Here is a 20,617-nt window from a genome sequence, read left to right on the forward strand (position 1 = left end):
TTACTATGGGAATAAAAGAAAAAATCAAAATAGAAAGCAGATGCTATGAAGGAAAAGGGGGATTAATCACATTGCCTCACAAGGCTTAAGAGCCATAGCCATTGAAGATACGGGCACTCGGAAAAAATGGAGAGTCGTCAATATAGGACACATTCTTTTTTATCCTAAGACCGAAAGAACTTTAGAGTTCATCGCGTATAGGTTGTTCTAAAGGAACATCCACCTTATGAACTGCATTTTCATGGACATGCGGAGGATTTATGCCATCCACAGCAGCTCTGTGTCCTACTTCTGCTTGTCTCACCATACCAGCCTTTAAAGCAGCAGTAAAGTGTCTCTGCAACTTTAGTAGCCCTACGCGCTTTGAGACAACATAGAGAACAGTAGATGAGAATAACAAAACTCCTACTGCAAGTAGCAACCTGTTCACATAAAGGGATTCACATAAATTGTTTGAAAATAAAGATAATTAGCCATTGGAAGAGGGAAAAAAATCCTTTACCTGTCAATGACATCTTGACGTTGCATTGTGGAGAGTAGGTTTCGGGTTTGCATGAACAGCTAGCGGTGCCCTTTGTATTCACTTTCTGCCTTCTTTAATATTCCTGTTGATTCCTCTATAGATCCAAGACAAATATGAACTCGTGTAAACTTACTGTATGGTGGTACTAAGAGAAATGACATATGACAAGATTTACACATCCCTTGACATTCTCTAGTTCTTTTTTCATATGTAAGAATGAAGAACAAGATAAGCGTTACCTCAAAGCTAACCCGAATGAGTTGATTCAAATATTCTAACCTCATAAGAAAGATGCTGGCATACAACAATCAGAATTCAATTTTAAAACCGGGGCAACGTTCCAATGACCAGAATTTTAGGATCCCACAGAGGAACAGCCACAAGAACACAACCGGGTGAAATTCATAGACTAGAGGAAAATGATGAGTGATAAGATAGTAATACTACTCACAAATGAAGTGGTAACTCCAAATGGATTTCATCCTGAATGCACAAATTGCAAGGACTAAAAAAAATGTGCATAAATCTTCATTTAGATCGGTTATAGCAGGTTGAAGACTGTTTTCTTTCATAAATCTAGCTTATCCATCTTGAAAATATGACTGAGCAATGAATAGGCAGATCAACCAGATGTCAAACAATGCCAACACCATCTCCTTGTGAGGCTACCCTAATAGAAAATGAATAACATTTCACCACAGCTTCAATTGGACCACTACCACAGGAAGATTCTACCCTACCTTATATTTGGTCTAATTGATCAATAGTCTAAAGTAAATTCTAAATCATGTAGCCATATCAAAATAGTTCCTTAAATTTTTCAACCCTTTCAGCTAATAGCATGTCATTCTTTATAAGCTTACCATTAGAAACAGAAAAAGTATCCAGACCTAGTACATCAAATACAAGAAATAATGCTGAGATCATAATGAAATAGACGATCTACCAAAAGTCATGAGCGTGCTCGCACTTCTTTCCACTTCCTATATCCAAGTAGAAATAAAATAAATAAATTAATGCTGCATCCCAAAAACCATATGACAAAAAAAAGCAAGAAATACAGCTACTAACCTGAACCATCAATTGGCGAGTGCAGCGAAGGCTCTCAGGGATGCTTTCAGCAGCAGATGTCATTCCGGCTTTTGTTCTGAAAAGAAAATTATAAATAGTACAGTAATTTAACAAATCCATGTTAAGGAAATGGCTATTTTTGTTCATGTTCATAAAACTAGCCACAAAATTCAATGATTGCATTGAATTTGGGACCAAATCCATAAAGCATAATACATATTGTAAGTTGCGTCTGCCAATTGTGGATTCTCCTCCACCACCCAAAAGTAGTTCTCTCTGCATTTTCACAACCATGTAAAATCACACCTCACTCCAAGCCTCTCTCATAAGCACTCCCATATTTAATCACAAGCTTACCACAAAATGAGATTTGTTAAATAAGCGTATGAGAAAACTATATTTGCAACTTCTGCGCGAAATAGCTACCGAAAGAGTTTTAACTCAAATATATAGGAATGGCTAACATTCTGCTACAGTAATTCAACATGGTGTTGATTACCTCTTCCTGAGCAGGTTTCCTCATGTTAGCCTTTGCTTGTAAATTGGCAATCCTCAGACTCAATCGCAAACTGGCAACGAAGACAGTAAACAAAGATAGCAAACTACTCTGCAATTAAGGACTGCCCAAAACAAAGTCATTCCTATATAGGACTGCAATTAATTCAACATCGTCCACTCAAGGAAAGCATTTTCACTAAACTGGCTTAAAGGTTCAGTTCTGTTCGGGCAATTCAAGTTAAGAAACGCAACAAGAAGAAACATTACAAGCAATCGCCGTGAGAGAGAGAATTAGGTACTTGTGGGATTGGTTCTTCCAAGACTCGAGATAAGCGGTAGCAGATTGGACTTCATCATCGGCGGGCAACTGTGGCGCAAGAAGATCGAGCTTGAACTGGAGCGACGAGAGCGAAGCCAAGCCATCTTGCGCAAGCCCGTTCAATCTCGGAAGCGAATTCGAATTTCTCCTCCCTAGATTTCCACAAAGGAAACTGTTACGAACCTAATGGATAATAACTAAGAAGTGGAATAAAAGAGGAAATATGGGAAGAAGAGAGGAACTCTTGTTATGAACCTGCTGGATAACTAAGTAAGAAATGGAATAACAAAGGAAATATGGGAAGAACAGAGCAACTGACTGCTCCATAAAATTCAGAAAGAATGGTAAGAAGAGGGATATCTTTCTTCCACGTCACGTAACTTATATATTTTAATACTATTTTTTATTATTTGTTATTTATTATTTTTACTTATATTATTTTATTTTTATTAAATTAATTAAATTATTTTATTTATCATTCATACTCTATATATATTTATTATTCAAAAATTAAAATAAATATTATGTATATTATATAAAAATAATAAGTAAAATTATCCTTTTTCGATTAGCTAGAATCGATTAATCGAAGCAGCCGTTTCAGAGATATAAGGATGATGTGTTTATTTTTATTTTTCAAAAATTTATTTTATTTGTTGTTTTAATTTTTAAATATTTTAATTTTATATTTTAATTTATAAAGGAATAATAATTACATTAGTGTCACATAATTATTTTTAAAATAAATAAATAAATATAAAATTTAAATCATAATAATAATTTTTTAATAATTAAGTTTTATTTTAAAAACAATTATACAATAATTACGCATTTAACAGTTATACTTAACATTACTTTTATTTATTATTACACGCAGCACATATTTATTGATAATGATGTGACTTAAAAGGCATGGGGGAGGAAATAATTAGGATAGGTTTAGATGGTGAAATAAAAATTTTAATTTTAGATAAAAATTAAAAGTTGAATAAAATATTAATTTTTAATATTATTATTATTATTTAAAAATTTAAAAAAATTAAATTGAGATTTAAAAAATTAAATTATTTATGATATTTTACATGAGAATTTAAAAAAATTATAATTATAAAATGAGATAAAAATTTTATATTTTATCTTAGTTGCCAAACCTAACCAATTATCAGAAAAAAAAAAAAAAAAAAAAAAAAATAGAAAGATTTCCTTTGGATCCCCTTCCCCTTCAAATACTGAGTTTGATTGTAGTCATACACCAATAATCTAGGCATGCATAGATTATGGATATTCATCGTTTAATATTCCAAGAAGAGTTGTTTTACTTGTACTATTCGTTTTATATATAAGATTTATTATTTCATATTTTTTAATTTTAAATTTCATAATTTTTAACTTATTATAAAATAATAAATATTTTGTCAATTTTGCAATTAACATTTTTTAATATATATATATATATAAAAGATCTTTATACATTAATACCAAATGTATCAAATACTTCCATACATGCTAATTTAAAGCACCGATAAATACCGACAAGAGTTGTAAAAAATAACAAAGGGAAACAGTTCTTTTATGGACAATAGCCATGCGTAACCATGGTGCAATCGACAATGCCCCATGGTGCAATCGACAATACCACATCAACTAATTTAATTAAAAAAAGAAAAATATAAATATAATACAAGAACAGAAATACACAGATGCTTCTTCATCTTCGTAGCTGGATTCTCCCTTCATCTTTATGGGTGTCGTGGGTGGAGCTTCTCGTACATAACCAAGTTACATTCTCTTCGTGGGTTCTCTTCAATTTGTTCACCATGAATTCTCTTTGTGGGTCGAAGCTTCCCTACTTCTTTGTGGATTTTGAAGCTGATCGACGACCGAGCTATGGACTTTTTTGGAGCACAAAATGAAAAGGGCAAAGACAGGTAAGTTGAAATCTAATGGTGCGATGTTTTAAAAGGAAAACTGAGTGGCCGAGTTGACTCAACGAGTCACTAACAACATGGATCTACACCAACCTTGTTTACAAAATTATAAGGGAAGAGAATATCATAATGTTGGACACATAGGGAAGTAGAGACTTTGGCAAATATATTGAAAATGGAAACTAAATGGGTAGAAGACAAGTGTGTGAGCAAAATAAACCTAAATTCAGGACCAACCATAAAGTACAAAGAGAGATAGAGAAAAGTATAGAAAAATGGGTGTCCTAAGCGAGCCAGACAGTTGAGAGATGTATCTAACAGGAGCAAAACCTATTTTTAGAAGTCCCAAACAAATAGAACTACCTAAGAAACCTAGAAGGCTAACCAACAAAACCCATAAAGAACTTCCCACTGGGTAAATTTCAAGGCACGAACATAGGAAATATAGGGAGGGAGGGAGAGAGAGAGAGAGAGAGAGAGAGAGAGAGAGAGAGAGAGAGAGAGAGAGAGAGAGTACATGTAGTTGTTGGTGGATGGGGAGAGGTAAATAAGGGAAGTTTCCCTTAGAAGAGTTTGCATTCGGACCAAATCGCACAATTAGGCTTACCATTACAAGAACATGAATAGGTTGTCTCAAAAACATTTTTATTGGAAGCAATTTTGTCCTGCCATAGTTTTTTGTGCATTCTTTTTTTAATTTTGACATGACGTGGAGATCAAACCTTAGAGAGGAGGGAGAGCACGAATGGGAGAAAATAAGCCTTGTAGAGAAGATGGAGAAAAATGAAAACACATCATTTGTTATTTTGAATGAAACGAATCGTTTCATTTGTTCCACGTAGACGACGACTATGCCTTGATTACCTCCATCCAACTGTAAAGAGAGTTTTTTATATGAGCACTGCTACACAGCAGTCCTATACCCAACACACTAGTATAAAATAGAAGAGGGTAAAATAGTAAATTCACATTTTTCAATAGTGTAAAAAAGTGTGAGACTGTTGTGTATATTTTTTGTTTTTATATATAATATATGAGTAATGCTATAATGATATATCACAGTCTCATTTCACTTTTATCTCATTATGTAATATATGACACATTAATTACCATTGGATCGTAAAGAATAATCTATCAAAGGATATCTAATAGTGATAAATATGTTATATTTTATATAATGAGATGAAAATAATATGATAGTGTAGTGTATAGAATTTTCTATAATATATATACATACACCACACTATATATACATATATATAATTCTATACATCACACTATAATCTTACTTTTATTATATAATATAATATGTGACTATTTATTATCATTAGATAATCTTTTTTTGAATAATTTTTTATCATCTAATGTCACATTTTTCAAAATATAATAGAAATAAAATGATACAATATATATATATATATATATAAAGTTATTCGTATTTGTGTATACACACAAATAATCGGATATATACAGCAAGAAAAACTCTAAAGCGCAAGCATTGCGCACGACCCAACGAGGCCAACTACTGTAGATCGATAAAGCGGCATTTAACACGAGTTGTGTTTTCAGCTTTGTTTTGAGCTGGAGAAAAAAATGGTCGGGAACTGGAATAAATTTAATGAAACGGTGGGCTTCATTGATATCCAAACACAGAAGGTACACTGAGATGAGAAAACCGCCTTAAGAAACTACAAAAGCTATTTACGATGCCTTAACCAGAAGCCGGTGATGACCTTTCCATCAGTGCAAGAGATGACACTGCTATCAAAGAATTGGTCTAAATTTAATGGGGTATTGTCGAATTTGAGAGGAGCAAGTTAGCAAGTGCAGGGAGGAGGGGTGGTATGCTAGTTTGGAGGAATTTACTAGGCTGTCCTCAACTGCGGCGATTGCAATTAATGGAGAAAATCAGGGTGGAAGGAGCAGAAAAGGGATCAGAAACCTTTTTTTAATTTGTTCTTCTTCCAAAGAAAAAAGGATAGAGAACCGACAATGGCGTTGTCACGGCTTGTCTCACACGTAGAAGAGATGGCGGCTAAGATTAAGATGGAATACAATGATGGAAGCTAGGGCCAGTGGCAACGGGTGTTGACGGGGCTTCAGGGGCTTAAGAGGATGGGCTTATGGCTTAAGTGAAGATGGGCTTGTAATGGAGCTTTACGATGTAATATTGAGATGTAGTAATTCTTGGGTAATTTCGGTGCCCGTGGCCCGTAATTGTAGTAAAGCCTGACATGTATAAATAGGAAAAAGCTAGGGATCCTGCTTGGAGCTCTCTCTCCAAAAATTTTTTTTACTTAGTAATTAAGAAAATATTGTTTAGTAATATTGTGATTTTTTTAAATATTTAAAAGAGTTAAAAAATGATGTAAAAAAAAAAAAAAGACTTGCAGAATTGTAGCATTGCCCGTATAAATAAGCAACACTTAAGTATAGAAAAAACAATCAAGAATTACATTCAGCCTCATTTAGATTCGAAAAACAGTTCATCCCATCTCATCTCATAATTAGAGTATTTTTAAATTTTCATACAAAATATAATAAACAATTCAATAGAATTGAGGGGACAGTTACTCCCTAGTGTGATTGTATATAGCACATCTCATATATCAATATCACATGATACTGCAAAGACTCGCAGCACTTAATGCCACCCCAAGTAATTGAAGTGCATTCCACCAATCAAGCTGAATGCAAAATGAAACAAGATATGGGTGTTGGTTAGCCATAAATCAAGCAAATTTTGCGAAGTAAATTGAATACTTTTATGGATTACTGCAAGCACTGACCCTTGAGGTCTAACCACTATATATATATATATATATATATATATAGATCCTGATCGTCAATGTATTTTGCACAAAGACTAGCTTCTCAAGAAGTAGGATATACCCTATTTTTCATGTAAAATGACGTGCTGAATTCCATATGAACTATTTGAAAAAAGTGAGATTCGGCCACTAAAACAAACATAGTTTACGGTAGGCTTAACTTTTTTCTTTTGAAGGGTTTGAATGAGACAGCTTACACATGAGTACCTCTTGAGCTTGTATATATCTAACATGACTCATTTTTCATCAATCACGTCAGTTAAACTTTAATTAATAATTTAATAATGAGTAATTTAATATAAGGTACCTAATTTAAGATGCAACGTCTATTGTTTTGATAATTTAAGAGTCCAATCTAAAAATGTTGTATTATGGTCACGAAAAACATATATAGTACTTTCCCTTTAAACACCGTCTAGCTTATTGGTAATTAAGAAATCTCATAAATGAAAGTTAAAAATAAAAATATTTCTACCAAATCAATTAATTAATTCAAGCGAATGTAATATATGGTCAAAAATCCTATATTTTTAATAGAGAAATGATATTTATAGTATTAAGATATGTAAGTTTTACATATTCATTTTGAAAAAAAGTGCTTAAACCTGAGACTTCATTAAAAAATTATTTTTTTTATTATGGATCCCACTTTTATTTTATTTTTTTTCAAAATGAGTGCATGAGATTTGCAGATACTAAGATTGTATTTAACATTACTCTTTTTAATATATCTGTGCATAGAATAAGGCATGAAAATGTCAAATGACTAATTGATCAAGGGAGGGAAATTAATAGTGATCGAGGGAAGATTAGAATATTTATAGCATACGAGAAATCTAAAAACATATATACGTACCCTTGCAGGTGGATGTTGAGGAGCAGGTCGAGGAACTAGTGCCTGCATGAAATAATTAAATAAAGTTATGTGTAATACATTAGGACCATACATGGGTGGAACTAAGATTTGGTACATCGTGAGGGATTAACAAAGTGTGTCGTAGGTAGGAGTAAAAGGTAACAAAGTGTGTCACCGATATTTAACATTAATCATATAAGGACAATCTAAAATATTCTTAAAGCCATCCATTTAAACATCTCACTTGAGCTCCATCAGACTTAAGCGAACGGTAAAAATTAAAATTAAAATAGCTATGTGAGATTTTTGAAGCAAATGATGAAATTTTGTAAACAAAAATAAACTTCTTTGCTAAATCTAAGATTGAATATTGTAAAGCCTCTATAATATAGATAGAAATAGATACGTGAGATTTGTTGTCTTCACTCCTAGTTGTTAACTCAATAGTTGTATAATAGATAATTGTTGTACTTACTAACAAAACTAATCCAAATAAGCTAGTTAGTGGAAAACTTGTAAGGAAAAGTGTAAATAAATAGAAAAAATGAGGTTGTAAATTTACCAAATAACTTGAGACCATTTTATTGCCTCTTTTTAGATGTTAAAAAAAAATGTGAATGTAATATTTTATTAATGTCAAAAAATAGGTGTAATTAAGTATGAAAAAATTGTTGAAAAACAAAAAGACAACTAGACAAATAAGTACTAAATGAGATTTTTGAAAATGTGGAAGAGAGAGGCGCAGGGAGAGGGGGGAGGGGGGAGACATTTAAAAAAATAAAAAACATATATGGAAGGGATGAAATATACATGTCCCAAAGTAAGCCTAGGAAACCCAACCTAAGAGAAGAGGTCCCACACTAGAAGATAAAAGAAGGGAAAGGAATGGGAGACTATAAGGAAAAGCAAAATAAGGGTGTTAGAATAAAAGGAAAACAAATAAAACGGAGAGGAAATGAAGATGTTCGACAAGCAAGCGAAGGCGGCAATTCTCACCACTCACTAAGGACATGCGAAAAAATAACGAAAATAATTGTTATTTTTTCAAATAATATTATATATGAAAAATAATATTATTTTTAAATATATCTAAGAAGAGATATAAAAAAAATCCTAAATTAAAAGTTCAATAAACCAAAATCTTCCATTTAGATTGTTTGTGAGTTCATTAATAATATTATTATTATTATATTCTTGTTAGTATTAGAATATTAGAAAATTTTAATATTCTTCCTTTGATAAGTTTAGGGGAATCCATACAAAGTATTCGCAGATTGATGTAAAAATTTAAATTGATGGCTACAAAAGGTATAATAATTAATTAATTATTAGCCAGCTAGCTAGGTACTCTAATTATATGAGCTAGGTAAATAAATGATATTTTCAGCCTATATATATAATGGAAAATACTAGGCTCACAGATGATACCGAAATCATCTGCCGAATTTTTATTTTTTATTTTTTATTTTTATTTTGTGATTAAGTAAAAATTTTTAAATGAATATGTAATTTTTTTATTTTAAAAAAATATCTAAATAATTTTAAAAAATAATGAAAGAAAAAAAAGTAAAAAATAAAAAATTTGTAGTGATTGGTAAAACTTTTATGTAAAAAATTTGTGTGGACGTAGCAACGTCCTAACATATTATATATCATTAATTAAAAATTATTATTTTTCCTTGTTACCAAGACGCACGTGGCTAATTCGTTGGAAAAAATTAATTTCACTAGCTCGTTCAAAAAGTGAAAAATAATTGCCAAGTACTTTTCCTTACCAGACTCATATTTGGAGGAGGAGCAGCAGGCGCCTGGCCTCTCCTGGCCCGTAGCAAGACATAGCTATCTATGAAGTAGTTGTAGGGATGCCAGTGCTGGAAGCTAATGCCATCGCCGGCACAGCAGGTGGGACAGAGATCGTAGGTGTCGCCACAGCTGTCATAGCATGCGAGGCATGTAAAATACAGCCTCGTTAGCCACACCCCGCATGCTCGGCACCACACACCTCGTGTTTGCATGGTGTAGTACAACGCCAGGACTTCGGAGAAATCCAAGGTACCGTCCCCGTTGCGGTCGAACGTCCTGAACGTGTCGCCGTCTATCCAGTTGTAACCGCATTCTCGGAAGAACGTGACAAACTCATAAAAGCTGACTCGGCCATTCCGATCCATATCCATCGCGTGAAAGAAGGCCGATGCTTTCTCCTGAAGGTCCTGGGAGGCATTGCGATAGTATGCGCGAGCAGCTGCGTGTAACTCGTTGAGGTGGGCTGGATCCATTATTGCTGTGTGCAGGGCCTTTGAGTTTGATCGAGCTTCGTGAGTACTACTTATAAGGGTTAATATCTCGCAGCCACTTGATTTGGAACAGAAAATTCGACTGGATTACTATCATTAATTTTTTATAGAAATATTTATATATAGACCTTATTTCTGGAGCTGGCTCATTAGCCATGCCGTGTAAAGTGGTCGTTTGGAGATGCTCACGTGGTACTGGATGCTGACAATATACACCTAGGGTATGGCTCTGATCAATACAACAACGCGTAGGGTATGGCGGTCGTGGAACGTCGAAAAATGATAAATTGGCACAGACTGAAAAGTGAGTAAAAACCAAAAAAAAAATGGGTGTACAAGTCAGGAGGAGAACATGGGATGTTCAGTGGCTCAGAGAGCTAGTGTGCCCTCTAAATTATATCCCGCTAAATATTATTTACCAATATAATCAGATATTCGTACGGAAATCATTTCAAGAAAGAGTCGTGTTACACTCACTCACAAATTCTCTATTTGATCTTTTGTTTTTTTTATTTATTTTTTTATACTTTCAAATATATTTTTTTAAAAATACACAAAATCAATTAAAAAAATATTTTCTTCATTTTTAGATAAAAAAATCATATGAAAATGCTTGGACCCATCCTCGAGACAAACCAACATTTTCCTTCTTGAAAGGAAAAAGATCCGGCAGGATGCCGTTGTCCAATTCCACTCCCCTTTAATTTGTTTTTATTTATTTATTATTTAAGGAAGTGTTATTTAATAATATTGTAATTTTTTGAAAATATTTAAAAATATTTTAAAAATAATTTTAAAAAAAAAAAAACTAACGAGACTTGAGAACGAGATCCCCAGCAGATCCCTTGCATTGTCCATTTAAGGATTACATTGGTAGTATGGTAACCATCAATTAATTAATTCTCGTATAAAAAAGTTATGTGGTCCAGAAAATAATTATTACCTTTTCAATTAATTATGCCGTATTCATAATGCCGTATTCATAATTAAAAATATAAAAATATATATACTATGTGAAGATGATGAATAGAATTTACAAAACAAAAAATATTATGATATCATGAGCTAATCATCTTCAAGCCTTCCAAGTTTTTCAACTCATACAACCATGTCTACTCCTGAGAATCTGAAATTCAAGGATAATCTTCATCATCTAGCCAGTCTGTATCTCATTTCATTATTTGGTGGTTATAACCAATTTCTCATAGTGAACGTGAGGTGCTGCATGTGATAATTTCAATAAACTTATATTTGTTTTTTCACCCAAGTCTTCTAAGTCTATCGATAAAGGGTTAACAATCGGACATTTCTTTTCTTCTTAGAAAGCGTAGAGCTCACGATTTGTTACAATTTCTATAGCTGGAATAATATCAGCACATACTCCCACTCTCTCTGTCTGATTTTTTTCAGAAATGATTTATAGAAATTCTAATACATAAATTTTATGTAATTTTTTTAAAAGAAATTAAATATTATTGTAAAAAAATATAATTTTATTTTAATAAAACTCACAATTTTACAAAATATCTCTATAAAATTTATATATTTAAAATTTATACTGACTTGACCTTTTTCAATTTCTTGCATAAGAGTATTAGTATTAGACTCTTTTAAATTTATCTTAAAAATTTGTTAAAAAGTACACATTTTTCATAAATTTAAAACCTTCGTATCTATAATTGTACATTGAATTAACTATTAGATTCATCAATATAATATTATTTTTTAATAATAATATTTTTAATTTTTTTTTTCATATTTTATAATTATATTAATCATATGAATATTAATAGTTTAATTTAATATTTAAATAATTGATTTTTAACTAATTTAGAATAAAATAAAATAAAATAATTATTTATTAAAATTATAATAAAATAATAATTTGAACGTAGAAAAGTAGATTTTTAAATTTTAAGAAAAAATAATAATTATTATAATTTAAAATTTTTTAAATATTTTTTTAATAAATTTAATATAGATTTATTTTAAATAAATTTATCAAAATTAAAAGATAGATGAAACCAGTATACCTTAAGTAGAATGGAATCAGACTGTCAGCCACTTGTAGAGATATGGAAATGATTGTTTATTTTATATTTGAAAATTTTATTTTATTTGGTTTTTCAATTTATTGTGATGCGACGTACAAGGCATGTGACGCCAGTGACAGTGACAGGCTCTGATCAATACAGCAACGCGTAGGGTATGGCGTGATAAATTGGCACAGACTGAAAAGTTAGTAAACACGAAAAAAAAATGGGTGTACAAGTCAGGAGGAGAACATGGGATGTTCAGTGGCTCAGAGAGCTAGTGTGCCCTCTAAATTATATCCCTCTAAATATTATTTACCAATATAATCAGATATTCGTACGGAAATCATTTCAAGAAAGAGTCGTGTTACACTCACTCACAAATTCTCTATTTGATCTTTCGTTTTATTTATTTATTTTTTTATACTTTCAAATATATATTTTTTTTAAAATACACAAAATCAATGAAAAAAATATTTTCTTAACTTTTAGATAAAAAAATCATATGAAAATGCTTGGACCCATCCTCGAGACAAACCAACATTTTCCTTCTTGAAAGGAAAAAGATCCGGCGGGATCCCGTTGTCCAATTCCACTCTCCTTTAATTTGTTTTTATTTATTTATTACTTAAGGAAGTGTTATTTAATAATGTTGTAATTTTTTTAAAATATTTTAAAATATTTTAAAAATATTTAAAAAAAAAAAAAAAACTAACGAGACTTGAGAACGAGATCGCCAGCAGATCCCTTGCATTGTCCATTTAAGGATTACATTGGTAGTATGGTAACCATCAATTAATTAATTCTCGTATAAAAAAGTTATGTGGTCCAGAAAATAATTATTACCTTTTCAATTAATTATGCCGTATTCATAATTACGTTGGGAGTCTTTTGGTGCAATTTCTATAGCTGGAAAGCTTGGAACAAAATAAAACTGATAAAAGAAATATTATAAGTAAAATTATAATTATATGTATAACTACTCATAACTAAAATCGAATCAATCCTCCAAAAGATATAGGATAATGTGTTTATTTTTATTTTTTAAATTCATCTTATTCGTTATTTTAATTTTTAAATAATATTATTTATTATGACACATAGCACATCTCGGTAGTGATGTGACTTACAAGACATGGTGAGGATTCCATTAGAGAATCTAACATCTCTCACAGAAATGTCAAAACCATGATTTACATATCTGGAAGAGGCCATGAATGTATAATAAAAGCTTCCTGGAAGCGACTGAAAAATGAAAACATCATTTAAAGACAGCGACACTGATGATGTTTAAGAGCATCAGCAATGGTCTAGCCATTGCTAAGTCCAAATTTTAGCTAGAATTGTAAATTTTAGCTATAATCAAAACTTTTAGCTAAGTCCATCACATTGAACTAGTTATTTTGAAGTAAAAATAATAATATAATATTTATTTTATCAACTCATCACATTGAACGGAGCTGGGCGACGGAGGCATGCGAAAACGAAAATAAAAATGAAAACAGAGACAGAGGCATGCGATGGAGCTGGGCGGCCCACAAGTGGCTCGACGGAGGTCTGCCGTTAGTGTGGCTGACGTGCAGTACTCGGCGGCATCTTCTGAGGCGATGTGGAGGTGCAGCAACGTAAGTGAGGCTCCGGTTGGCAGCCCTGTTTTTCTTTCCTAAAAACAGAGCTCATTGGTCAATGACAGTGAGGTGGACGGAGGTCAGCTGCGACGGAATTGGGCGGCCCGCAAGTGGCTGGACGGAGGTCAGCTGCGCTAGAAGAAAATGCAGTCGATCTGCATGGCCCCGTAACTGAGAGAGAGATAGAGTGATGAGAGAGAGAACGGAGATGAATTTGGAAAACACTTCCATGCGACGGAGAGAACGAGAGCACAATATTTTACTCTGTTTTGAGGTTCTCCAATTACTGAAAACGAAAACACTTCCATGCGACGGAGCTCCGGCATAGAGAAAAAAAAGAAAGAAATGAAGAAGGAGCAGATCAATTACAGATGAAGGAGCGGAAAGAATAAAATAAGCTTTGGCTGGACAACAGTCGCTCGCCAAGTTTGGAGGAAGGGATATAATTATTGTATCAGTTATGTTAAACTTTCAAGTTTTCGCTAGGCCATTGCAAATGAATTTCTGCAAATTTATGCTCCATTTTAGACTTGCATGGGCAATAGCGAGATCATTGCCGATGCTCTAATGAATCGTTAATGGAAGTGAAAATAATAATATGACAACCTCTACATATGAGTACGGATAATTTAAATAATTTAATGATGGGATGTTGCTTTCAATGCATAGAGCACATTTTTCAAAGCAAAAAGTGTTTTGTTTTCATTGTTTTGGCTTACACAGCTGTTGAATTTTGGCGATCAGATCAACAGCCCGATATATGTTGCATCTCTCTTTCTCTCTCTCTCTCTCTCTCTCCGAGAGTTGAAACTTTTGGATGGGTAAAACTAACGATGATGAAACTTTTGATCCCGTTATTATACAAATAAGATAAAATAAAATAAGATAAGATATTTTAAATAATAATAAATAAAATATTATTATAATATAATTTTTAAATATTAATTTATATTAAAATTTAAAAAAATTAGATTATTTATTATATTTTATATTTAAATTTAAAAAAATTATAATAATAAATTGAGACAAAATAGATTTTTAATTTTTGTTAAACAAACAAAACCTTATACTCTTTGACCCTTCAAAAACACGAATATCAACCCCTTACCACTCCAAAAACGACACGTAGTTCCTTCCCACTCACCTTCTACTTTTCAATACTCGTTAAAATCAAGGGGCATAACCGACGTACAGATTCTTCAAATACAAGCATCCGACAAGACCAGTGGAGATGCGGGAAACCGGAGTGGATCCAAGCCATACGCCACACGTTTTTGCTGCAATATTATATTGTATTTTTTGATTTTACATCATTTTAGACCAAAAGGCAGATTCTTAATTCCATGGCAGAGAGATGGAATCTAACGGCTGTAAAAGCTTGTCCTTTTTTGCCTTTTTATTCTTATGAGATTTTTTTCTTTTTTTTTTTTAAAAAAAAAGGGGAGAGAGAGAGAGAGCATCTTGTCATCTGCTCCTTCTGTCCTCTTTTATAATGCAACCACAGTTGAAATCTCAGGCAATCTCGAAAATGGGGTCCGCAGCACCCCACAAGATTCCTTATCCCTAAGCTCACCCCAGCTGTTGAAGTTGGCTAGTACGCAAGCAATTAAGGTTGGTGTCTAACACGGTCCAATCACATGTCACACATTGTCTTCCAAAGAAGATACTAATATTTTATTAATATATATATATATAGAGTTTAACTTTAAAGGTAATTATCCAACCACCCCAGATCGACCTTATCACTTTTTTCCACATTGGATTCTGATCTTTCATTTTGCTAGTGTTTTTGTACCTTCCATGTGAACTTTCATCTCGTGACAAACACTACAAACCATGTATTTTAAAAAAAAAAAAAAAAGTAATTTTTTGAAGTAGAAATGATATAAAAGGTCATTTGGCTTTTTAAAGATGGAAAATTTTATCTATACTTATAGTTATATTTACATGAGTCTTTTTTCCCGTTGACAATTGTTTTAAAAGTATGTTATGCAAAATTTGAAAAAGGTAATAATTCGAAAGAGGGGAAGGAGGATGGTTCAACGTAGGGTGGTATTTTGTAGGTAGACATGGAAGATCTTAATGAAGTTTGGAATCACCTTAGCCTTAACGAAGCAAAGAGCAATGCTATTGAGGTTAAGAATGATGATTTCAAAGATATGAGGAGCGCTGAAAGGCGTAGTTTGATAGGCAGAATTTATGTTGATAGGTGTGATGGTTTGGAGGTCATTCAGGATACCATGTTGAAGATCTGGAAGGTGGATAAGAGTGCAAGGGAGGAGGGGTGGTATGCTAGTTTGGGGGAATTTAATAGTCTGTCCTCAACTACGGTGATTGCAATTAATGGAGAAAATCAGGGTGGAAGGAGCAGAAGAGATGGCGGCTAAGATTAAGATGGAATACGATGATGGAAGCTAGGGCATGTGGCAACGGGTGTTGACAGGGCTTAATGGGATTAAGAGGATGGGCTTGTGGCTTAAGTGAAGATGGGCCTGTAATGGAGCTTTAAGATGTAATATTGAGCTGTAGTAATTCCTGGGTAATTTTGGGGCCCATGGCCCGTAATTGTAGTAAAGCCTGACATGTATAAATAGGAAAAAGCTTGGTATCCTGCTTGGAGCTCTCTCTCTCTCATTTTTTTTTTTACTTAGTGATTAAGAAAGTATTGTTTAATAATATTGTGATTTTTTTTTTAAATATTTAAAAGAGTTAAAAAATGATGTAAAAAAAAAGACAAGTAGAACTGGGCAACGGGATCCCTAGCATTGCCCGTATAAATAAGCAACACTTACGTACAAAAAGAACAATCAAGAATTACATTCAGCCTCATTTAGATTCGGAAAACAGTTCATCACATGTCATCTCATAATTAGAGTATTTTTAAATTTCCATACAAAATATAATAAACAATTCAATAGAGTTGAGGGGACAGGTACTCTCTAGCATGATTGTATATAGCACATCTCATATATGAATATCACATGATACTGCAAAGACTCGCAGCGCTTACTGTGACTTCCAGTAAGTGAAGTACATTCCACCAATCAAACTGAATGCAAAATGAAACAAGATATGGGTGTTCGTTAGCCATAAATCAAGCAAATTTTGCGAAGTAAATTGAATACTTATATGGATTACTGCAAGCACTCACCCTTGAGGTCTAACAACTATATATATATATATATCCTGATCGTCAATGTATTTTGAACAAAGACTAGCTTCTCAAGAAGTAGGATATACCCTATTTTTTATGTAAAATGACTTGTGCTGAATTCCATATGAACTATATGAAAAAAGTGAGATTCGGCCACTAAAACAAACATAGTTTATGGTAGGCTTAACCTTTTTCTTTTAAAGGGTTTGAATGGGACAGCTTACACATGAGTACCTCATGAGTCATGAGCTTGTATATAATGTCTAACATGACTCATTTTTCATCAATCACATCAGTTAAACTTTAATCAATAATTTAATAATGAGTAATTTAATATAAGGTGCCTAATTTAAGATGCAACGTCTATTGTTTTGATAATTTAAGAGTCCAATCTAAAAATGTTGTATTATGGTGGCGAAAAACATATACATATACAGTACTTTCTCTTTAAACACCGTCTAGCTTATTGGTAATTCAGAAATCTCATAAATGAAAATTAAAAATAAGAATATTTCTACCAAGTCTATTAATTAATTCAAGCGAATGTAATATATGGTCAAAAATCCTATATTTTTAATAGAGAAATGATATTTATAGTTTGAAGATATGTAAGTTTTACGTATTCATTTTGAAAAAAAGTGCTTAAACCTGGGACTCACATGAAATAATTATTTTTTTATTATGGATTCCATTTTTTGTTTTTTAAAATGAGTGCATGAGATTTGCAAACACTAAGATTATATTTAACATTATTCTTTTTAATATATCTGTGCATAGAAGAAGGCATGAAAATGTCAAATGACTAATTGATCAAGGGAGGGAAACTAATAGTGAGGGAAGCGAAGAATATTTATGGCATACGAGAAATCTAAAAACTTATATACGTACTCTTGCAGGTTGACTTTGAGGAGGAGGTCGAGGAACTAGTGCCTGCATGAAATAACTAAATAAAGTTATGTGTAATACATGAGGACCATACTGGGTGGAACTAGGATTTGGTGTCGGGTCCCGGGAGGCTAGCAAAGTGTGTCGTATGTAGAATTGAAAGGTAACAAAGTGCGTAACCAATATTTAACATTAATCATATAAGATAGTTATTGTGACGCCCCCAAATTCCGTTTGGGATCGGACGGACATTTGAAGCGTCGAGACATGCAACACAAGGTTACCTGCCCCCGTTCATGACATATAAGATGCAATAATCCTAACATGCATCTAACATTATGCAATATTCGTAGCGGATAATTTTTTTCTTTAGCAATACTATGCACCAAACTGAAAATATCTCAATACTTAAAACATACTTCATACATAAAGATCCATTGAATAACTAAGATCACAGCACTATTCCAAAATAGTTATGATCCAAAAGTACTGGAGATGCAACTCCATCGTACAAGTAGTAATTTAACTACTATATTAACATTAACGACGCACCGTCGTTCAGTCGACTGTGTCTAGTTGGTCAGCTCCTGATCCTCCTTCAGGTCCTGTAACAAGATCTACCATTCGGGGGGAATGGTAGTTGGGACTACCACAGTGAGATTTGATTACAAATCTCAGCAAGTTAACAAAAAAACTTCCATACAGACTAATGATCCATGTATGACAGTAAAAGCATAAATGCATAATCAAATTTATAAGTAATTAAAACATAACTTAGCGTACAACATAGCATAATTGACATAGCTTAAATTGAATCATGAACTGAACTTGACTTGACATGAACTTGATCTGAAACTTGACTTAGCATGAACTTGCTCTGAAACTTGAATTAACATGAAAAATACATACTTCACAGTTGTTGTGGCCCCATGTATTCTACGTGTAAATACATACTCCACAGTTGTTGTGGCCTCATGTATTCTACACAAACATGACTTAACATTAAAAATACATACTCCACAGTTGTTGTGGCCCCATGTATTCTATGTGTAAATACATACTCCATAGTTGTTGTGGCCCCATGTATTCTATACATCACTATGCAGTTAAATACATACTCCACAGTTGTTGTGGCCCCATGTATTCTATACATCACTATGCAGTTAAATACATACTCCACAGTTGTTGTGGCCCCATGTATTCTACATAAACTGAATATACTCAAGATGAAACGTGACTGGAATATGAAAGGACTGAAGCCCTGACGTAACATAACGTGACTTGAACATAATTTGAAATACATAACCAACTTGAGATAGTAACATTTCGTAACATGGCATAACATATAACAAACAACATATTTAGCATGACATATTTGTAATGTATAGTAATACATGACAGAATATATTGTGTAACAGATAAAAATTGATGACAGAATAAATTCTGTATAATAGACAATTACATGATAACTTGGCATGGCATGACATATATGATAACATACATACATACACTGTAATTCTTTTACTTAGCACACATACACAGTAGACTGCTAGTAAGTTAAAAGCTAACTTACCTCGATCTCCGCGTTTCTTATAAAACTTCAAGTGCGATCACGAGTAACTGTAATTAGTGATTCTAAAAGTTAGAACTAAATCACTAATAATTTGAAATATGGAAAATACTAACTTAAAGAGTAAAATTTTTATTTTACTCTCTACATGTGGGAAAATGACCGTTTTACCCATAACTTAAGGATTTTGCATACTAATTCCAAAAGTTTCCAAAATTTACATTCCTCATGTAAATCTTGTCCTAAACTTAAATATCAACTCAGAAAAATTTAAAACAAAACACAACTATGAAGAACACGCTATGGTCGAAACATCCATAGGCCATTTCTCTTTATTTTTGTTGCAATTCCTTCCAACTTCAAAACTCATGCTTAAACCAAAATTTTGCAACAAACATCTTCCAATCCTAAGTTCAAAACCATACTTAAAACATCCATTTAGAAAAAAACTAATAATCAACACCAAACTTTTTTGTAAAAAGATCCAAGCACTTGAATCACAAGTTTTGACCTTAAATCAAAACATCTCCAAGAATTTCAAAAATCAAATCTTACTTCTAACATATTTATAATATCATCCTAACATCAACCATGCTTTAAATCATCAAACTAAAGTCACCAAAATCACAAAATAACATTTGGAGTTTTTGGTTTTACTCTTAGTCCAAAAACATAAACTTTTCCCTCAACTAGTTTTGATAAATCTCTTGATCTATGACTTATAAATATATGATCTTCAAACCAAACCATCACATGGTTTAAAAAGATGTCCTAAAACATATATAAGCTTCTAATTCAAGATCATATGGTTAGAAATTAACCGAAACATAAATTTAGCCAAGAATATCCACACTTTGACTTATTTGAATATCTCTTTGCATAAAATTTCATATCTTTGAAACTAACATCAAATATCTTCAAAATAATAATATAACATGTATATAAGATGTTTAGGATCCTCCAATAAAATTATCAAAGTCATTAGAATAGATTTAGACCACCAAAGAGTTAAACTTTCTCAAAACAG

At 32.4% G+C, this 20,617-nt stretch overlaps 2 protein-coding genes across 9 annotated transcripts in view; both read right to left on the reverse strand.

The window, feature by feature from the left end:
* Positions 1–275: 275 nt before the first annotated feature.
* The window catches only part of LOC122300626, a 40,408-nt gene continuing 20,066 nt past the window's right edge, over positions 276–20,617 (reverse strand). The window contains exons 2-8 of one of the 7 annotated variants that reach the window (XM_043111415.1): positions 2,392–2,569; positions 2,094–2,163; positions 1,815–1,870; positions 1,595–1,670; positions 1,470–1,506; positions 503–617; positions 276–422 (exon numbers count right to left, since the gene is read on the reverse strand). In XM_043111415.1, the coding sequence (XP_042967349.1) occupies positions 562–617; positions 1,470–1,506; positions 1,595–1,670; positions 1,815–1,870; positions 2,094–2,163; positions 2,392–2,569 (473 nt within the window). In that variant the 3' untranslated portion in view covers positions 276–422; positions 503–561. Of the gene's footprint in view, positions 423–502; positions 1,507–1,594; positions 1,671–1,814; positions 1,871–2,093; positions 2,164–2,391; positions 2,570–20,617 lie in introns of those variants that run through there. The other 6 variants (XM_043111419.1, XM_043111420.1, XM_043111418.1 and 3 more) reach the window with 6 other exon arrangements.
* Positions 3,961–10,426, reverse strand: LOC122300625. 2 transcript variants are annotated; one of them, XM_043111413.1, is made up of 3 exons: positions 9,802–10,426; positions 8,027–8,068; positions 3,961–4,303 (listed from the first exon to the last, which is right to left on the reverse strand). In XM_043111413.1, the coding sequence occupies exons 1-3, from the start codon at positions 10,300–10,302 to the stop codon at positions 4,151–4,153; spliced, it is 696 nt and encodes a 231-aa protein (XP_042967347.1). In that variant the 5' UTR covers positions 10,303–10,426; the 3' UTR covers positions 3,961–4,150. The 2 variants fall into 2 exon arrangements, with proteins under 2 accessions (XP_042967347.1, XP_042967348.1); XM_043111414.1 differs by lacking the exon at positions 3,961–4,303 and adding an exon at positions 6,792–7,026 and having other exon boundaries at positions 9,802–10,424.

This window comes from Carya illinoinensis, chromosome 2 (genome assembly GCF_018687715.1).
Source record: "Carya illinoinensis cultivar Pawnee chromosome 2, C.illinoinensisPawnee_v1, whole genome shotgun sequence".
Lineage (NCBI taxonomy): Eukaryota > Viridiplantae > Streptophyta > Magnoliopsida > Fagales > Juglandaceae > Carya > Carya illinoinensis.

Excerpts from the sequence above, each read along its gene's own strand:
- LOC122300625 (XM_043111413.1), bottom strand. The coding sequence starts at position 10,302 with ATGGATCCAGCCCACCTCAACGAGTTACACGCAGCTGCTCGCGCATAC. Across the intron at positions 8,069-9,801 it reads CTCCTCCAAATATGAGTCTG|GCACTAGTTCCTCGACCTGC; the intron begins GTAAGGAAAAGT and ends TATTTCATGCAG. Across the intron at positions 4,304-8,026 it reads CTCAACATCCACCTGCAAGG|TCCATAGCTCGGTCGTCGAT; the intron begins GTACGTATATAT and ends GCTCCAAAAAAG.